Consider the following 19,510-nt stretch of genomic DNA (forward strand, 5'->3'; position numbering starts at 1 on the left):
AATGCGTTCTTGCACTCAATATATCAAGTACCAAGTACGCTATACGCTGTAGATAGGGTGCATGAACGCATTTTGGAACACAGCCACAGTATACCAAAGAAAGTGGAAGCAAAGATAGTATGCAACACTAGTCCCACACGAAATATCGTCAATGTATTACTTAAGACAAGTCTCTTTATCTCTCTTCTTTGTCAAAAACTATACTATGATTTCAGATTATTTATTTTATTTTACAATGTTCATGGTAGGTTGGAAGGGAGATAAAGGTGAGTTGTCTTAAATCATACATTGACAACATTTTGTGTGGGACTAGTGTTGCATACTCTATCGGTTCTATTTTCCTTGGTGGGGGTGGAAGGGAGTGTTCTATTTTATAGTACTCTATAATATGATAGACATTAATGTGAACTGTTATTAAATGTCAATAATGATCATTATAGCACCACCCCACATTAAAAGTGGTAGGACAAGGGTTAGAATATCTAAAATGTTAAATATCTAAAACGTTGTAATGAATAAACCTTTCAACATATCAACAATATGATTATATTTGTTAAATCAATTAAAGTCCATCAATTTGTGGATAACTTCTCTAAATTAATTGATTAAAGGAATAGTTCACCCATATTACAATATCATATTGTGGTTCCTTACCCTGAAGAGTCTATGGACAAGGACAGACTTCAATCCACACTTTGGTTCTGTTTATCTGGTTGTGGATATAGTCAAATATTTGGGTCAGTTTCCTCTTGTTGATTGAAGTTTGCCCCTGTCCATAGACTCATTTCAGGGTAAGGAACCAAATATGTGATTTTGTAATTTGGGTAAATATCCCTTTAACAGTTTGTGGAGAAATAAGTATTTTAGAGGTGCATGCACAGGCTTATCCAACTATAATATACTACTAGCTACAAGGTAACACTTTATTGGTTAAATCTTACATTTATACAAAACATCAACATTAAGGGCAGCCAACTTTGAATTACAATGTCTTCTGAAACAGTTCAAAGTCATCCAGTGTGGCCAATGCCATCTCAGTGCAGAAGGCCTCATCAGGGAGGGAGACCAGCCTGTCCAGGGAAATGTAGTTTGGCTTGGCCGGGTCATACTGGGCCTTCCCCAGGTACTGCATGAACAGGTGTCTCTCTCTGATACGAAGATACTTGGAATTTAGAACCTGTTGTGACGACAGATAACCTTGGTGAAACAATGTGATAGCAAGCACAACTGACCACTGACAATGACAGAGCCAAGTGTTTTAGCACCATGTGGCCATCCCCCTCGATCTCTCTGAATTTCCTTGTGTTCTACCAACTCAACAAAACCTACATTTTAGTCATAACTTGGCCATGTCCAAAGAGGAATAAGCAAAGACAAACAAGTGGGTATTAATACAGATTGTGGGAAACACAAGCATAGACATCTGTTCCCTAAGGATGTGCAATAAGAGTACAGTAAATACAGTAGAGGTTAAAAGTACCTGTGGGAACTTGACGATCAGGGAGTGGGGGACCTTCATGGTGTTGTGGATGTAGTCAAATATTTGGATAAGTTTCCTCTTGTTGGCTGTTAGGACTTTGGGGATTGTGGTGACGATGTGCCGTATATCATTGTCACAAAAGCCAAGCTCCAGTTTGCACATCTAGATAGATGAAAATGAATCAATTAAGGCTTTTCTTTCAGGGTTTAAGGTGAGCAACATCCCAGTATATTAGCGTAAGAGTACTTTTTTACCTGAAGATTCTCTTTTATAGGCTCCAAACTCCCACACAGAAGTCTGGGAAGACGAGCCACAACATCCCGTGTCTGAATGAACACAAACAAGTCATGTCATAATTTTCCTACAGACTTTATTTTGGCCCTTTGAACTCTCCATTGACACAGGAAAGGCATACAGAGCAATGACCATATGCTAATGTGTTATGAATGTTGGGTAACTGACATAAAAATTTGTGTAATTTCTGTGTCCTCTGACGAATTAAATTTGACCAAACCAAACACTCACATCATCAAATGGTTTCATTAGTTTCATAGCATACCTTTTGAGGGTTGAGGCCTAACTGTTGTTGGAAAAATCCCAGTCGGTTGTCAAGTCTCTTAACACTGAAGTTCAGCAAGTAGGGAGCTCTGGACACCATCGAGGCTACAGACTCAGAGCTGAACTTCTTTGACCTAAGATATGCCACCCTTCCATGGGAAAGAGAAAGATCATGTCATTAGTAATTATTAACAATTAAGTGTTTAACAATACAAAGGAGGTGCAATAATTGAGAGGTCTTCAAATGTCAAATGCCTCCAGACATAACAGTTAGAAACACCAAGTGAAGTTTGTTCACCACGCAGTGTGTCTTTAAGAATCAACCTGTGCTGCTGACTGTTGGAACCTGTTATTTATTTCATCATGTCTCTCAGTGCCAGCAGTCAAATCTTTGGAATTCGGTGTTCCTCATGTACCTGGCATGGAGGTTATCCAGGCTTTCTGTGAGGATGAAAGGGTTGTGGGAAATCAGGTAACCAATCCGAGAGTCCTCCACTCCAATCTCCTTCAGGAAGACCAGTCGGGGAGCCACATCTGTCTGGAAGTCAAGCCGCAGCAGCATGGAGCCCACGTTGGGCCTCTGCTGCAGTTTCCATAGGTCAACACCTAAGAGAAGGAACAGAAGATTCACACCAGAGCCATACAACAGTATACATCTACATCTGTGGCTGTGGTTCAAAGTAGATGGTGTGGATCAATGTGAGGTGATTATGGCCAATGGTATCACCATCAACCACCATAATGGTGCTCAGACATCAAGTAAAGTTAGAGATCAGTCAGTGTAAAGCAATGAAAATGAAATGACAATTGATGTCAATTTATGCACATATATGGATCCAAACAAACCCTAACATGGCATTACCTAGTTGCACAAGCTTGCTAAGAGTCTCTGACTCATTGACGTAATCACTGAGGGAAATAGACACTGAAGGCAAGGTGGACGGCACTTCTATACGAATGGCTTCCTCATCAGTGATCTCTTCAAATGGAGATAGCTGCGGTGCACCATCCAAATCTACAGACAAACGTGTTAAAGTCAGATTTGATTTCAGTTTAAATACAGCCAACGATTTAATCTCACAAATTACAAAAGCGGAAATGTGCCTCTGTATGTCATGGTTGTGTGTCTGTGTGTGTGTCTGGGCTTGGGTAGCATGCATACCAAAAGCTGTCTGGCGATCTTTCAGGGGCATTCCTCCATCAAAGAGTTGTTGGGAGATAGGATACTTATGTGATACTATGTCAACTCCAGACAACTCATCAGTATTTCTGTCTTTTGCTTCAGTTGTTTGAGCTTTGGAATGAGAGATACAGTAAGTACGCACTCCTAGTTTCCACCTAGGATGCGTCTGAGGGCGGGTCTTGCTCCCCAGGAGCATGGAAGACACAACGGGGACATTAATAGAATTCTGGAGCGCTGCAGGGCAATGCCGGACATTGGTGGAATATTGGAGAGCAAGATCCACAGTCTTTGAACGCAGTAAACTTGGGCATCTTTGCCACAGCTGCAAACAGGATGACGCCATGGGGATATCTCTGGTGAAAAAATAAAGATGAGATTGTAAGATGGAAACCCAGAGTCAAAAAAGTCTAGCTTTGTCAATAGCTTACACCTTTGTGTTAAGCTTTTGTTCCAGCTTGACACTAGCTAACTAACATTACTAATCAGCTAGTCATGGCCCTAATCAATACGTGATTAATTAATTCTGGTGAGCTATGATGGGCAAAGCCATGCATACATATCAGTAACGGTGTTTTCTAGTCAATCTATCCCAACCCAATCTTCTTACACTTCGTCTGAGCTAGCAAGTTAGCATAGAGCTAGCACGGAGGTAGTAATTCAATATATAAGACAATATATGTCCTCACATACATGTTGAACAGGGACAGAATCATACATTTTACAACTTACAAAATGTAGGTCAACACATAATGACGTCCTCTTCCCTGGTGTGTTTTCAGTTACAGAGATGCTAGTCAATGTCAACAGCTCACATGTTCACTCCAGCTTCACTCGCGGAAAATGTATACGGAAGTGTCACTCTTGGCGTATACTAAAATGACAGTACTGTAGGGGAATACATAATTCACAAAACAAGCTTCGGAAGAGCAAGACCAAAAACCTTTCATCATGTCATGGCCTCCACGCTAATTTTTTAAGTAAAATTACATTGATTAAAAACATATTTCTGCCATTATTGAATGAATTAGTTGGCATTACAATATACAATCCCACAGATACACCCCTATATTTTGACCAGTTGATTGCTCCGTTCCTGGGTTTGCTTTTCCCACACACTGCCAGAGTTGACAGCAGGGCAGTCTCTGTGAAATAGAAACTGTATAAGACACTCATTTGCCACCGAAGCTATGGCACATGCTATACGGTCTCAGACACTGATTTAAGATGTAAATAAAAAATTGTTTACCATGTAAATTACATTTTGAAATTTAGGATGATACATGAGCAACAAGTGGAGGACATCACCATCGATTTCTTCTACAAGCCAGCCACATACCATCACACTTGACATTCACTGTGGTCAGTTGGTGTAACAAAGCTGTCAATGAACATGGGGCCAAGAAGCAATGAGGACCAGACAAGGGGCTACATTTCTATCACCCTGGGCATTTGGACACCCACTTCTTTGTGTACTCAGCCTACTCTGGATTGTGTTAGTATTGGTACATCTTGGTCTTAAAGGCGCAATTGGTAAGTTATATTTCCCCTGTGGCAACGAGATGACCTACAGAGACAATCAACCTGCAACAAAAACATTGTTTGATTTCCCTCTTTTTTTATTTTTTATTTGGCGGGGGTATTTTGCACCTTTAGAATGTCATCAGCCTTTTCAAAGTAGGTGACAAAGTCATCTGCAGACAGGGAGGAGGGGGAGGAGGGGGGTTGAGTGAGGAAAATGTGGAGAACAGTTTCCTTGAGTCAGAGGCAGAGGATTGAATTTTGGAATGGTAGTAAGAAGCTTTAGCAGCTGATGCAGAGGAGGTGTAGTTGAGGAGGAGAGAGAGATAAGGTTTTAGGTCATCAGGGTTTTTCTGCATTTCCTCTCAGCTGCCCCTCCCGCGACAGTGAGGTTGTTGTCAGTTGAGCATGGTGGGTAGATTCGATTAGAAGGGTTGCGAGGGGAGGTGTAGCATCTATGTATCCTCCTGAGGGATGAAATAACAGGAATGGGGGGAAAGCATATTGTGATATTTGCCGGTATAGAGATAGAGGGTTTGTGGGCAATACAAGATGTAGGTAGCGCTCAATACACTCAGAGTAGTGAAAAAATAATAAAATAGGATAAAAATACTTAGAAGTTTGGCCTTCCTCTCAGGCCTTCCTTGATGGACTCCACAGATTGACTCCTTCGTCTTTGTGTCAGGTGGCTGTCGGCTTTGACCGTCAGGAGAGGAATGCAGGGGGCGCTTAGTGGCGTAGCACACTAATGCACATACCACATAATCGCAAGATTCCTGGTTTGATTCCAACCCTTGACACGTCTTGCATGTCATCCCTCCACTCTCTCCCTCCTTCCTGTCAATCTCTATTGTCTCTATCCCAATGAAGCAGAAATATCCAAAAAACATATATTTTAAAAAAAGGATAGGAATGCAGATTCTGTAATTGCTGATGACTTAGCAGGGTTGCAGCTCCTCCCAGTTAATAACCAGACAGGTTTCACAAATGTCCAAATGTATTTAGTTCTCGTCAAAGGTGAGTAAGGACCAAACAGATTGTTTTCAACAGAAACTAGGTCCCAGGTCTTCAGGCAAAATAGCCACAAAGAATACTACCAACAACACATGGATTTTAAACAAGATTAAATTAATTTACTCAGTCTAGAGACACTACTTCACCACTCAGTCCAAATGTATTTGTACAATTAAGCACACACACACACACACACACACACACACACAACGTGCTGTGCAGCTATTTTGAAAGATATGGTTTTACGGGAAATCACAAATTGACTAGTTTCCTTTGTATAGCGCCCTCATATCATTTCATACAGATTATTGTGTGTATTGTGTCATGTACTATTTGAGCGCTACTGCCATACGCTAACTACATTTCCCATAATTCCCTGGTGCGCTGCGCGAAATGTGTGATGGTGTACTGGAGGACCGAGCGTGTTTAGCTCTACGGTTTATGCTATGACAGGACAGCAGCGGCACCAAGTCGATTTGTTCAATCTAGCAAACCATGGCGGCCACGGGTGGAGGGAAAATTAGAAGCAGAAGATATCATATTGCCTCTAAACCTTACGCCAAAAGCAAACAGGTAAATGGAACGACCGTATTTATTTGAATACACCATCTTTCAGAGGCAACATTTACTTTGATGACAGTTGTCTCACTGCATTTGTGTTATTGTTTTCCTGGAGACATTTTGTGTGGCCTAGTCTTAACGTTCATGTCATGGCCTCCACGCTGTGTCAAGGAAACTAGCTAGTTAGCTAAATGGGAGATATTTTGCCGGGTCGAGGAACTACTGTGTTTATTTTTCAACGTAAACAGTTCGCATTGCCATTGGTTATACCCGTTTTGCCGTTTATAGCTAGCGAGAGCACGTTAGCTAGCTAGCCAGCATGCTAACTAGCGCAGTACAGTCGGTAGCTAGCGCCCAGGCTAGCTTTGTACGCTAGCTATTGTCTCTGAACTAGTAGAGAAGTCAACACTGACTTGTATCGCCGGCTGCGGCTTTATATCATTTGTGTTAGTGTCACTTAGAAAGGCCTCGCTTCGTTTTATTATTGCAGACACTGAGATAGTCGGGTTAATTGGGGTTATTAACATTATTATCGTAGCTTGCTAAATGTTGCGCCGTGGTGCACACACTCTCTGTCAGTCACTGGTCAAAAACTGGACCCGGCACATGGTTGACTGGGCAGACTTGTAGCTAGAGTAACTTCGCTAGATAGACGTTAACAAACTACTGATTCAAACAAACAATGTTATACAGCATTATATGTGATATACACTAACTAACTCTATATTTTCCTTCATTTGTTAATCTCTACATAGCAGGGGAGGGAATTTGGTGCGTGCGTGAACGTTGCTAGTTTAGCTAGCCTGTATATCTAGCTAGCCAGCTAACCAAACTCATGAGCTTGGCTAGCTGCAATTAGCTGGGGGGCATCGAGTTCCTTTAAGGACATACGAAAAGGAAAGGCGGGATACGAATCCACCGAGCAAGGTTTCTGTCCCCTCCAGTTAGGTTTGAAATTGAGGCGGAAGCAGCGGCAAGCTAACCTGGTCGCCCCAGATGTGGACGACGCTTGTCATGGCAAATCATTCTGAATTTAACATCCACTTGCAGACTTGCTGTGCAATGTTGAGAATTCTCAAATCTTCATGGATTTCAGTTTGTGCAGCACCGTGTCGTTCCAAGTCACATACACATAACAGTTTTATAGGAACATAAATCACCATGAAATATCATACAATTGTAGATATGTATCCACCACCATATCTAAATTGTCATCCACAGTTGAGTTTATTCTCCTTAAGTTTGACACTGTTTAGATTGAGTTTTCGAATGAGTGCATTGTATATGTTATGGAGTGGTCTTTTCAGTGTCATGGCAATTGGAAAAGGAAGAGAAGAGCCAGCCGTAAAACAAAGTGATTCATACCAAAGCAAACTAGTGGAATATTTGACCACAGTTCACTTCAGATCAATGAACCTGAACTCTCAGTTGGGTTTTGTTTGTGCATGTGTGAATGTCAGCTGCACATTCCACTTGTTTGTACCCTGCATGCATACATGGTGCCTCTCTCTGCTGTCAGTTGAGAAATGGGTGAGAAGCTTACAGACATTTGTGCTATGAACTGTATCATGCCAGGTGTTTTCAGATTATGACCTGTGGTGGTAGAGTGTGAAACACCAGATTGCTAATTAATAATTGGTTTAGATGGGTAAATTCTACAAAACCCACTGTTACTGTCATGTTATTGAACTGTGGCTTCCTCACTTTTGGTTACAAATTGATGGTTAAAGCCTTCCCTTGGCTTGTAAAATGCACTCACTGTACTGTATGTCGCTTTGGATAAAATAATCTGCTAAATAGCATTGATTATTATTAGGATTTTTGTCCGACACCTTTGGTCTGAGACAGGCATTTTGCCAGGTCAGGGAACAGAGGTATTGTCTCTGATAGCCATTCACTGTGGATTTGCTCAAACGTGTTGTGCACTCACTAGTCAGGAAGTGAATTGTAGTGCTGCTTACTGCCCCCAATCGAGGGGCCCTATGTGGTGTGCCTGTGATATTAGAAATTAGTAACATACATTTAGGTACATCCTAAATTAAATAAACATTTCACAGATTGTCACCACGACTCAACAGCGAGTTATAAGTGGCCTTTGTTGTCTACAGTAAATAGCTAATAAAAAAAATAAAAATCTGTATTTTTATTGGACCATAAAGTAATATATCCAAATGTTTAACTCCTACAATGTCCATAGTACTTTGCCGCGGAGGAGTGTCTAAGCTAAGATGCAAGTTAGTAAACAGAAATAGTAGATAGACTCATCTGTCTGTGCTAGAGCTGGGCGATATGGCTTAAAATTCACGTCTCGATATTTTGGCGATACACAATATATATCTTGATCTTTTTTTAGCCTTTATGAGGCTTAACATAAAGTTCAAATGTACATCTTATTCAAAGAAACAGACTGCATTTACAATATACATGAAGTAATTTCTATTTCTGATTGTTTTGACAGAACACAACAGCAGATTTTCAGTTTTTGCCTGAAATAAGGAGAATTATACAATTACAGTTTATTTCTATGAGCAGCTGGACTACCTTGTTTTGAGTTTTGCCCTAAAAATGTAGATGGCTGAAGCAAGCACACAAAGTTTTTTCAGAAACTAAAATTTTCTATGAAAGTAAATCAATTTAAATTGGTATGTCAGTTATGCCTTCGTGCATACAAATACATTGAGTATATCATTAACTCGATATACCGGCCAGCCATACTATGCACTAGTGTGGTGCTTATGGATGTAAAGTTTAACGAACCAGGCAGTAGCTAATTCGGAAACGATAACCACACTCCTCCCCAGGGATGTGAACATGTACTCGTACCTGGACTAATAATTGCTCCTTGTGGTTTTCAAAAAACATTATTTTCCCCCCAAATACATCACTCGGGGTAAACTCCTCAAACTAGTGATACCTAGCTTTTGATCTACAGAACGCATTTGGAAGCTGTTTCCACATGCCCACACGTTTGTAACCTGATCTTGAGGTGTCCCTTTAAGTTTTAGGCTTTGGTCCCAACTGTAGACTTCTCTAAGATGGAGCTTCTCATTTTTATTCACACATTTGATATTGTACTTTATTTCGGTGCATTTTTGAAAACTTGGTTGAATGTATGCTATGTAGTCAACAACTACTCGGATAGCCATGTCCACAGAACACCATCAGTCCAGGTGTTCATCCCCCATCTTATCTCACTGTTTAAATCCAACAGGAGTGCTTCCTGGGAGAACAATAAGACTAGCATTCTGGCTCGGTCTTTTGGTCTCATGGCCCCATTCACAGGAGAAATGCAGCGCCCTTAAATCCTTATAATCACAAGAGCTGTGTTCAACTACGAGCAGTGAGCACTAACTAGCCCACAGAGAGGTCCGAGGGACGCTGTGGCATTAGTTAGACCTAGCCACGGCGTGTGTGTGGAGTGGTCTGTGTGAATTTCTGTGTGTGGACAGGTTGAAGACCAGGCGTGTGGCTACTGTATTTAAAGATAAGCAGAAGTTGCATTAGCACAAATTATCGTTATCAGGAGGTGAAAGCTACCAGAGTCTGGATGATGTGTGTGTGTGTGAAGTGGTGTACACTAGGCCTACCTCTCTTCTCCCTCCTCCTTCTGTCCTCTCCTTCCTTTCTACTGCTGCAGCAAAAATGAACCCAAGCAGCTTGTCTGGAACTATTGTAAAAGGACGTTCAAATGTAGTTAGCGTGGCTGTGTGCCACCCAGGGACAACCCTATAGTAATGTTGATTTAAAATTCGTGCAGCGTCCCCCTGGTCTCTTCTGACTCATAGGCCTAGGTAGGTCTATTCTAGTTGCAGCTTGTGTTAAAAGTATGGACCTGCGCCACTCAGTGCTGCATAGACAGACTGACCCACTTTCCACTATGAGCTTGAGCAGGGCTTTGCACTCAGGAGGAATGACTTCTCTGTGCACTTGTCATTCAGTCCTTGGCATATTCATCGGTGCTTACAGGATCTTTTGTATTATAAAAAAAAATATTAGTGATACAATTTGTAGTTTTTGTTTAGGCCTATTTGTAGTTGTAAATCTAGGTTTGCATATACCAAAAATGTATACGTTTAAATGTTTTATTGTCTCTCTCAGCAGCAGCCAGGTCTGATCAGTCGAGTCACAGACACGGTGAAGAGCATCGTTCCATCCTGGCTGCAGAAATACTTCAGGAACGGGGATGCCGCAGAAGGGGGAGGGAACACACCAGAGGTGGAGCAGAACAACCAGGCCCCTCCCCCCAATGGCAGTGAGGAGGTAGCCCCCCTGCCCCATGAGCGGGACTCTCCAGAGCCCAGCACCAGTAATACAGGTGATATACCTTAAGGCTTAAAGGCTTTCCTGGTTTGGTGCTGACCTTGGCTGGCGGTGATAGTTTTTAGTTACATATTTAGCTTCCTTAGTTACTGAGTAATTATATTTTGGGGCCCCGAGGATCCCCTTCATTCTGGAAATGTGTCCAACTTATTTCATGACACAATCCCCCTCTGAAGACGGACGGTCTGCTTTACATTTTAGTAAAGTCACTTCAACTAAGGTCAGGGTCAAACCAGGAAAATTCTTTTAAAGAAGCGTGACATTACTTTAATTGAAAAGCCATGGATTTCAATACCACTGAAATATGGACTAACCTGTGCTAAAACTTTGTTATTCCTCCAGAGCCTTCCACAAGCAGGGCATCTCTGAACTTTCAGGATGTCCTGTCGAGGCCTCCCCTCAATCGCACCCACCTCCACTTCACCTCCCTGGACGCCTCCCCGGCATTGGGGGTCTCCAGCGCCCTGTTTTCCCAGCCCTCCACCTCCTCCACCCCCTTCTCTGGGGCTGTCTTTGCTGGGGCTTCTTCAAACTATTCCCTGGTGAAGGAGATCAAAGACGCGAGCTCCCAGCACGAGGACGACAACATCTCCACTACCAGCGGCTTCTCATCCCGCGCATCAGACAAAGGTAAAGTGTGGGCGTGTGTTTCCCTAATCAGCAGAACTGGTTGAAAATGTCAGTCATGTCATAGCTGTATTGGATAATTACATCAAATGTGTGTCTTTATCTCCAGATGTACTGAACTCTAAGACTGCCTCGCTACCCCAGCTGTGGTCCCCAGAGACAGATAGAACCCACTCTGGCCCTCAGCCGGCTCAGTCCAGTCTCAAAAAGCCTGCCTTCAACCTGTCTGTCTTTGGGACATCCTCCACTGTAAGTGTCAGTCAAGGTCATCTGTCTGCTATCAGACACTTTCCAGGCATGGTTTAGGCTTTGTCTAAGGGCAGTTGGATGACAATGACGCCTGTAAATGTGATGGTATTCAATCAAAAGAGATCCTGCCTACATGTTCGGCTTGAGGACTGCTGTTGAGGTCTACTGTAGACTTACTCTTTTGTTTTGAGTGTGAGGCTAAAGCAATGAGGTTTTGCCTCTGAATTCAATGTTTTTCTTTTCTAGTCACCAATGAACAGTTCAGTGCTGAACTCCAGTCAGTTGGGGGATTCCCCCTTCTACCCAGGGAAGACCACCTACGGAGGAGCAGCTGCTGTCAGGTCTGCCCGCTCACGCCCCGGCACACCTTACCAGGTGAGTCTTTACTACGCCACGGCTGCAGTTAGACTCTCTACCCATCTCTCAAAGTGCACGAAGGCTGGAAATCCTCTTCCTTCATCCTATTTTTTTAATCTTCAGGGGTTCAGAATGCAGATAAGCCAGGAAATCTCCAGTATACTCATATTGATACAAAATGTTTAATTCGATACCATATTCGCTGATATTACGCATGTTTTTTTTGTGGTGCTGTTAGAATATTGATGAACTGTTTTTTTATTTTTCCAGGCTCCAGTAAGAAGGCAGATTAAGGTAAAGCCTGCAGGGGCACAGCCCTGTGGTGTGACCAGCGCTACAGCCAGACGCATCCTACAGTCCCTGGAGCGCATGTCTAGCCCCCTCGCTGTGAGTAACACCCCATACGGAACATGTCTCCAATCCCGTTAATAGAACTATATGATTTGGAATATCCAAGTGGTGTCCCGCAACCGAATGTTGTTTACACGTCAACTTGGCTGCAAAGTTAAATATTTGCGAGCACGCGGATCTGTTAAGGATAACAAACGCGTCACATTAATCATGTTCTCTTAACAGGATGCAAAGAGAATCCCATCCACAGTTTCCTCACACTTGTCGACAGTAAGTTGTTGCTCTCTTTTGTTAAATTTCTCTTCCTCAGTTGTTGGTGCCGTCATTCTCATTGTCTGATGCGTTTTGTATGTTATTTGCAGTCACTGGACTGGTCACTGGAGTTCCCAGCCAAAAAGAAGAGGGTAAGAATTGTCTTTTTTTTTTTAAACACAATTAGTATCTCTTGACAGCTCTCGTTATAGCTGTCCCCGTCTCCACAAGTGCATTGTATGTAAACTGTTGCCAGGTTTTATCTGGCTTATTGCCCACAAGTGTGTACACAACAAATTTCTTGAGCACTTTGAGCTAAATGACTGTGGCCAAACACTGTCCTGCACGGCTGTATGAACACTGCTGTCATTGTAGGGGCCCAAGCACTCTTCCCGTCTTGCCGTCTGTTAGCGTGTCAGCAGTAGTCAACACGGGTATCAGTGGCCTGTGGCAGCTGTTCACCACTGCCTTGAGTGTTTATATCCCTTGCGTGTGTGTGTGTGTGTGTGTGTGTGTGTGTGTGTGTGTGTGTGTGTGTGTGTGTGTGTGTGTGTCAAAGAGCGTGTGTGTGTGTTCTCTGGTGGGATCCATTGTGAGATGTGCTGGACTAAGCCTCAGTAACTGTTAGATGGTCCCAGCTGTGACAGCTGCTCCAGAATCCCCAACAATGGGCCATTGAGAAGGGGCTTCTGGCCAGACTGTCCATACCCTAAGATAATCTTTCGGTCAGATGTTTGCCAGATGAATGCTGGTGTTTCTGAATGTTGTGGCCTTATTCTATTAGGGGTCGTCTTATGGTCTGTATCATGTGTTAGTTTGATATTGTCGGCCATGTTTTTATTGAGATGCTGGTCTAGGTCCATGGCATGATAATAGTTACCACATGTTTTTCATTGATTGTTTCAACTCAGGTCTGTCTTAACGTTTACATTACATTATGGCATTTAGCAGACGCCTTTTATCCAAAGCGACTTAGAGCAAATACATTTGTCTAAGTAAGTGAATCATCTATCCATCAGTCGTCATAAGAAAAAGTAATCTATGCTAGGACCAGGGGCTATTGGCAGTTACAATGCTAGAAGAAGGAAGAATTACTTTTATTTATTGATTTATTTGTTTACATTTATTTACAGTAGAGAAACTTGTACAGGGGGGTAGTGGGGATGAAGAGGTCTTTAGGATTAGTACAGGGGGGTAGTGGGGATGAAGAGGTCTTTAGGAGGGACAGTTAAGATGTAGCCTGAAGAGATGGGTCTTCAATCTACGGCGGATGGCTGAAAACACAGCATTTTTAGTGTTTGAGTTGTGCTTACAGAATGTGTTATTGCTGTTATGCCTATGCGTTTTACCTGACTGTTTCTGACTGATCTTGACCTGTTCCGCAGCTGGACACCTCCCTCCCCCCTGTCCAGAAGCTGGTGATCCCAGCCGCAGCATCAGTGTCAGGGAACCGCTCCATGTCCTTTAGGCCTTCTCTGACCCCTGGTGGCCTGGGAAGAGCAGTTGAAAGGACACTGATGCCCAGAGAGACGGTGAGAACCAGAACTGGATGTGTGAAGGCGTATCTCATAGAATAAAGCTCGACAAACTCTCACACAATAATACTTGACCAATAACCAATAGAACCAAAGTCGCTTGTCCTTTGTCCTCAATCTTTACTGTACTTCTGTTTCTCCAGCCCAAAAGACAATCACCTCAGATACCTGATGCGGTCCCAGGTCCTTCTCAAAGGTAAAGATCGTCAAGACAAACCATTTATCATATCATAATTCTACATAAGATTATTCAAGCCTGACATCATTCATGTTGAAACCGATGTTGGCGGTTGTTGAAAACATCAGTTTGTAAGATATAAACTATGTTGAACCTGTCCCCTCCTCTCCCAGCACAAGCAGTCTGCCCTATCCTCTGTCCAGTACCCCTGCAGCCAGCAGCACAGGCTCAGGAGGGGGGAAGATGAAGAGGGAGAGGACCAGTGCACGCCCCTCCTCCAAACGACCTGAAGACGAGGTGGGTGGTAGTCTGTCTTTTTTATTTTTTATTATTATTTTTTCGTTTGTTCTTTTTCAACCCCTCTCTATGATGTCATACTTTCTCTACTGTTCACTCACAGTTATGTACCCAAAGGATGTACGGTTGTTCACTAAGACATTAATTGCAGTAGGTATATAGGTATATCTCTGTGTGGGGCAGGGTGGGAATTTCACGACGGCCATGGCCGTCGTTGCCCCGCACTTTGGCCTTGATGCCCTGTGAAAAAATGTTCAATTTACGGCCAAGGTGGCCTTTGTGCCCCTGTCAAAGTTCCACTGTAAACAACGCTAGTGACGCGTGGTGGGCTTTTATGGAATTACAGCCACCCTAGTGCGCACAGTAGGCTAGTCCCGTGTCTGTGGATCAGAGCACAGTAGGCTAGTCCCGTGTCTGGATCAGAGCACAGTAGGCTCGTCCCGTGTCTGTGGATCAGAGCACAGTAGGCTAGTCCCGTGTCTGTGGATCAGAGCACAGTAGGCTGGTCCCGTGTCTGTGGATCAGAGCACAGTAGGCTAGTCCCGTGTCTGTGGATCAGAGCACAGTAGGCTCGTCCCGTGTCTGTGGATCAGAGCACAGTAGGCTAGTCCCGTGTCTGTGGATCAGAGCTCAGTAGGCTAGTCCCGTGTCTGTGGATCAGAGCACAGTAGGCTAGTCCCGTGTCTGTGGATCAGAGCGATGCTCTGCTGTGATTGTTCCAAAATAGAACTTGCGCAACTTCGCGAGCCGCGCAGGTGAAGTATCAACATCACATGCAAGAAGAACGTCAACCAGCCTCCTCCTCAGCCTCCTCCTCAGCCTCTCAAAAAGGGAGCAAGACAAGCACAGCCTATTTAAAGTCGACTCGTTAACGTTACATTTTTTTTGCGTCATGAAAACTAGCGATAGCTAGCTAGTTGGGATAGCGCTAACGTCTTCCCTCCCTCAGGGAAAAGGGCTCGACATCTAGTGTTGCTTCTACTAGCAGATAGCTGTCAGCTACGGTCAGCTTTCAATCTAGTATTTTTCTTGCTAAGCGGTTTTGATATAATACATGACTGACTTATGTGGTTTATGGCTGAACTTAACGTATACGTTTAAGAAACACTTGCTATTCAGCCATTTGTAATGTTAAAACGACCGGTGTTGACGTTAGTGCTCCACTTTTCTGTCATGTTGATTGACTAGCGGTAGCTGGTGAGCTATCACTAGTTAGGATACGTCTCTCTTTGGAGGGAAAAAAAAGGTCGGCATCTATAAGTTACTTGAACCTGTGAATTTAGCCATTTCTCGCCAGTCCAAATACCCACAGTTGACCAAATAAATTTAATTGTAGCTCACTATTGTCACTCCAATATCTGACACTCGCAAAATGCCAAGAGGGTTACCTAGGCTAGACGGTTACCTAGGCTACCGCACCTGACAGCTGACTGACTCCTGCTGTCAAGTCAACGACAGTCGCGTTACCATCAAACATCTTAATGCACGCAGATGCGCATTTTCTGTAGCCGAATTTTCACGAATGCAAGATAGAATATGTGAATGAGCTGGATGGAAACGAAACCAGTGTTGAAGTAACTGAATACATGTATTTGGGATTACGTATTCAGAATACAAAATTATGAGTAACTGTATTTTGTTACAGTTACATTTTCATTGAGTGGTATTTAGAATACAGTTACTTTGGTCAATTGTAGGGGTTACTTTTGGAATCCTTCTTATATGAATTTCTGGGCTTTTTGAACTCAAATTCTGACATTTCTTTTGTTTTTCAATGTTTTTAAATTAAAACAAATGTTTTAATACATAATTAATGTTTCTCGGTGAATGAGAATGTTAAGGTATTAATCTGAAAGGTAAAACCAGCGTAATTTAACCCAACGGCCTTTGTGCCCTGTCATGTGGCCTTTGTGCCCTTAAAAAAAATGTGAACGGGAAGGCCAAATGGCCTTGCCCCTAAAATGACGAAATTCCAAGCCTGGTGTGGGGATCTTGAGTCATTAATAGATTGTGCTCACTGTTGTATGTACTCTGTTCCCCTCTCTCGTCAGGTTGCTGAGTTATCGGATCTGCCAGCCATCTCCCTTCCCATCAGCAGCTTCAGTCTGCCAACCTTCAGCTTCTCCTCCCCTCAGCCCACCTCCACAGTCGCGCCCACTGCCACGCCCATGACACCTGTCCCAGAGGAACCTGTCGCCAATAAGGTATGGCTCTTACCTGCCGTGTGGCCTCCACGCCCACTGACCATGGTCAGTTTGAATAGAGCCAATTACATTTCTAAGAAAGACACCAAATTGCTGTACACTCAGTTCACAATAATTTAGTTTAAGTAGTTTGCCTTTTGATATCAGTTTTTTTTATTTTAGTGTGTGATGTTGTTATGGTGTTCATGCAGATCACCCTTACAACTCCAGAGATATTGAGCGTTTTTTTCCTTGTTTTTATATCAGGAGCTGCCTACAGCATCCACTCCACCCTGTGTACCTTTCACCTTCTCCTCCCCCATCGTCAAGGCAACTGCTGCTAGCCCACCTTCCTTCTCCCCATCTGTAAGTCCAAAGCTCATCACGTGATCTGCAACTTTCATTGTCTTGGCCTTACTATATCTTTGTTTATGCGTTATTGGTTAATCTGTATTCCCTGATATGTATCCCTTCTCCCTTTAGTCTGGCTTTACCTTCAGTGCACCTGTAGCAAAAACAGGTCCTTCAATATCCAATGGAAAGATGGCCACCCCAGTAGTGGATGCAGGTAAGCTTGGACTTCCTCATAGATCCTAACTTCTATGGTTTTATATCAAGGGAAACAATGTCCTGACCAATGTCTTCTGTTTTTCTATTGGTATGTCTATAGTGAAGTTGTCTGCCATTGAGAGCATTGAGGAGTTTGAAGGGCCATTTAAACCAGCCAAGGTCTTAAAGCAGGGCAGTGTGCTAGACCTCCTCAAAGGACCTGGTGAGTGACTGGCATACTTGTACAGCGCAATTATCTTTCCAGTAACTCTACCTGGAAGCTTTGGTTTTAGAATGTTTTTAACCTTTCATCTGTTCGCTTTAGGGTTCACCTCGCCTGTTGCTCGTAGCTCCCCTGGCCCTGATGCCCCCCAGCAGACCCCAGCTGTGTCCACAGTAGCCCCCTCCTCTGGCTTTGGAGACCTGTTCAAACCTCCAGCAGGCTCCTGGGACTGTGATGTCTGCATGGTGCAGAACAAGGCTTCAGACACCAAGTGTGTGGCCTGCCAGACAGCGCAACCCAACACAGACTCCTCTAAGCTGTCATACAGTAAACCCACCACAACCTCACCTGGGCTGGAAACCACCACCACGACCACTCCTTCGTCTGTTGGTTTTGGGGGCCTGTTTGCCACACCTTCAGGAACCTGGGACTGTGACACTTGTCTGGTTCAGAACAAGCCCGATGCGATCAAATGTGTGGCCTGCGAAACGGCCAAGCCTGGGACTGGAGTTAAGCCCTCACTGACTCTACCTGCCTTCTCGGAGGCTAAGACACTGCCAGCTGCCACATCCACCACCACTTCAATCTCGTCAGGGTTCTTAGGCTTTGGGGACAAATTCAAGAAGCCGGAGGGAGCGTGGGAGTGTGACATGTGCATGGTGGAGAACAAGGCCCAGGAAACCAAGTGTGTGTCCTGTATGAGCCCTAAACCAGGTAATGGGGCAAGGAAAGCCAACAGCCATTTTCTGCAAGTGTTTTGCATTTTATATTGAATGTTGCGTTTTCCTTGAAGTTTGCTGTTTCAGGTCATTTTGGCTTTCCATGTTAACCATGGATACATATTGTGCCAAAAGTAGATTAATAAACGAATGTTATAGTTGGGTAAATGTGTTTGTTTGCATTGACCTCTGTCATTATCCATAGGAGGAGGAGCAGCGTTGGCGGAAGCACCTCCATCGTTGGCTCCTGCCAGTATCACTCCTCTGCTAGGCTTCGGAGACAAGTTTAAGAAGCCAGAGGGAGACTGGGATTGTGACGTGTGCTGTGTGCAGAACAAGGGCGTAAATCAGCAGTGTGTTGCTTGCCAGACCGCTAAACCTGGGGCTAAAGTGGAACCAAAAGGTATGGCGTTGAACTACTCTTTCTGTGAACGTGGGTTGTATTTACTGCAGACAACTAGTCTTTCTCAATGTAGAGGTTTGGTTATAGTAAGACGGGCTCTTGTTAAACCTTGCTTGTTGATGGTTTGTGTAGAGAGATGCGAAGTTCAGACTTGCACAGTGAATTGATTCTATTTTACGTTACGTTACGTTAACTTTTGCGATGTAACTGAAAAGTGTACTCAATTCGTGTCTCTCAGCTTTCGGTTCCTCGTCTTTCGGCAACCAGTCCTCGTCTGACTCCGGCCCTGGGGGATTTAAGTTTGGCACAGCATCATCAGACTCTACCTCTGAATCTGGGGGTTTCAAATTCGGCGGCGCTCTATCGGACTCTTCTTCATCAGCTGGTTTCAAATTTGGAGCTTCATCCTCCGACGACTCCTCTTCGGGAGGGTTCAAATTCGGAGGCGCCTCTTCAGATGCCGCATCGACTGACACCGGCAGCTCTGCAGGCTTCAAATTCGGCAGTTCCTTCAAATTTGGTGCTGCCTCCACCCCTGCAGTGGCATCAGCCAGTGAGGACAGCAAGAAGGCTGAGGCCCCAAGCATGGGTGCTGGGTTTAAATTTGGTGCCAGCGCTGGGATAGTGTTTGGCACGGGAGCTGCTAGCATGGAGAGTAAACCCTCAGAGGGAGGCTTCTCTTTTGGACTATCAAAACCTGAGGAGAAAACAACAGCAATCTCCTCCACTGCTTCAACCTTTAATTTCCCTTCCTCCCAAGAGAATTCTGAGAAAGACAGTGGACTCTCTTCCACAGACACCACATCAACCACCACCACCACCACCACAGCAGCTCCTGTGTTTGGGAAGCTGGCTGAGCCTTACCTGGCAACACCACTAGGGGGTGCCACGTTTGGGGAATCACTAGAAAATGAGCAGGTGAAGCCGGCTGCCCCTTCTTTCACATTTGGGAA

At 43.9% G+C, this 19,510-nt stretch overlaps 3 protein-coding genes across 3 annotated transcripts in view; 1 reads left to right on the forward strand and 2 right to left on the reverse strand.

The window, feature by feature from the left end:
* Positions 1 to 19,510, reverse strand: part of uqcrb (ubiquinol-cytochrome c reductase binding protein) — an 87,626-nt gene that overhangs the window by 2,276 nt on the left and 65,840 nt on the right. The gene's annotated exons all lie outside the window — the stretch shown is intronic.
* Positions 910 to 4,054, reverse strand: mterf3 (mitochondrial transcription termination factor 3). Its single transcript, XM_083680841.1, has 8 exons — positions 3,951 to 4,054; positions 3,201 to 3,574; positions 2,901 to 3,053; positions 2,455 to 2,644; positions 2,040 to 2,187; positions 1,735 to 1,806; positions 1,481 to 1,642; positions 910 to 1,177 (listed from the first exon to the last, which is right to left on the reverse strand). Exons 2-8 carry the CDS (start codon positions 3,562 to 3,564, stop codon positions 983 to 985), a joined length of 1,284 nt encoding a protein of 427 aa, XP_083536967.1. The 5' UTR covers positions 3,565 to 3,574; positions 3,951 to 4,054; the 3' UTR covers positions 910 to 982.
* Positions 6,239 to 19,510, forward strand: part of nup153 (nucleoporin 153) — a 16,500-nt gene continuing 3,228 nt past the window's right edge. The window contains exons 1-18 of the mRNA XM_083680659.1: positions 6,239 to 6,326; positions 10,413 to 10,629; positions 10,977 to 11,264; positions 11,371 to 11,510; positions 11,757 to 11,885; positions 12,138 to 12,254; positions 12,444 to 12,488; positions 12,581 to 12,622; positions 13,856 to 14,002; positions 14,149 to 14,201; positions 14,357 to 14,480; positions 16,532 to 16,684; positions 16,931 to 17,029; positions 17,147 to 17,231; positions 17,334 to 17,435; positions 17,538 to 18,149; positions 18,360 to 18,557; positions 18,796 to 19,510. The exon at positions 18,796 to 19,510 is cut by the window's right edge and continues 224 nt beyond it. Of these exons, the coding sequence (XP_083536785.1) occupies positions 6,249 to 6,326; positions 10,413 to 10,629; positions 10,977 to 11,264; positions 11,371 to 11,510; positions 11,757 to 11,885; positions 12,138 to 12,254; positions 12,444 to 12,488; positions 12,581 to 12,622; positions 13,856 to 14,002; positions 14,149 to 14,201; positions 14,357 to 14,480; positions 16,532 to 16,684; positions 16,931 to 17,029; positions 17,147 to 17,231; positions 17,334 to 17,435; positions 17,538 to 18,149; positions 18,360 to 18,557; positions 18,796 to 19,510 (3,344 nt within the window). The 5' untranslated portion in view covers positions 6,239 to 6,248. The remainder of the gene's footprint in view (positions 6,327 to 10,412; positions 10,630 to 10,976; positions 11,265 to 11,370; positions 11,511 to 11,756; positions 11,886 to 12,137; positions 12,255 to 12,443; positions 12,489 to 12,580; positions 12,623 to 13,855; positions 14,003 to 14,148; positions 14,202 to 14,356; positions 14,481 to 16,531; positions 16,685 to 16,930; positions 17,030 to 17,146; positions 17,232 to 17,333; positions 17,436 to 17,537; positions 18,150 to 18,359; positions 18,558 to 18,795) is intronic.

This window comes from Argentina silus, assembly GCF_951799395.1.
Source record: "Argentina silus genome assembly, chromosome: 11".
NCBI classification, from domain to species: domain Eukaryota; kingdom Metazoa; phylum Chordata; class Actinopteri; order Argentiniformes; family Argentinidae; genus Argentina; species Argentina silus.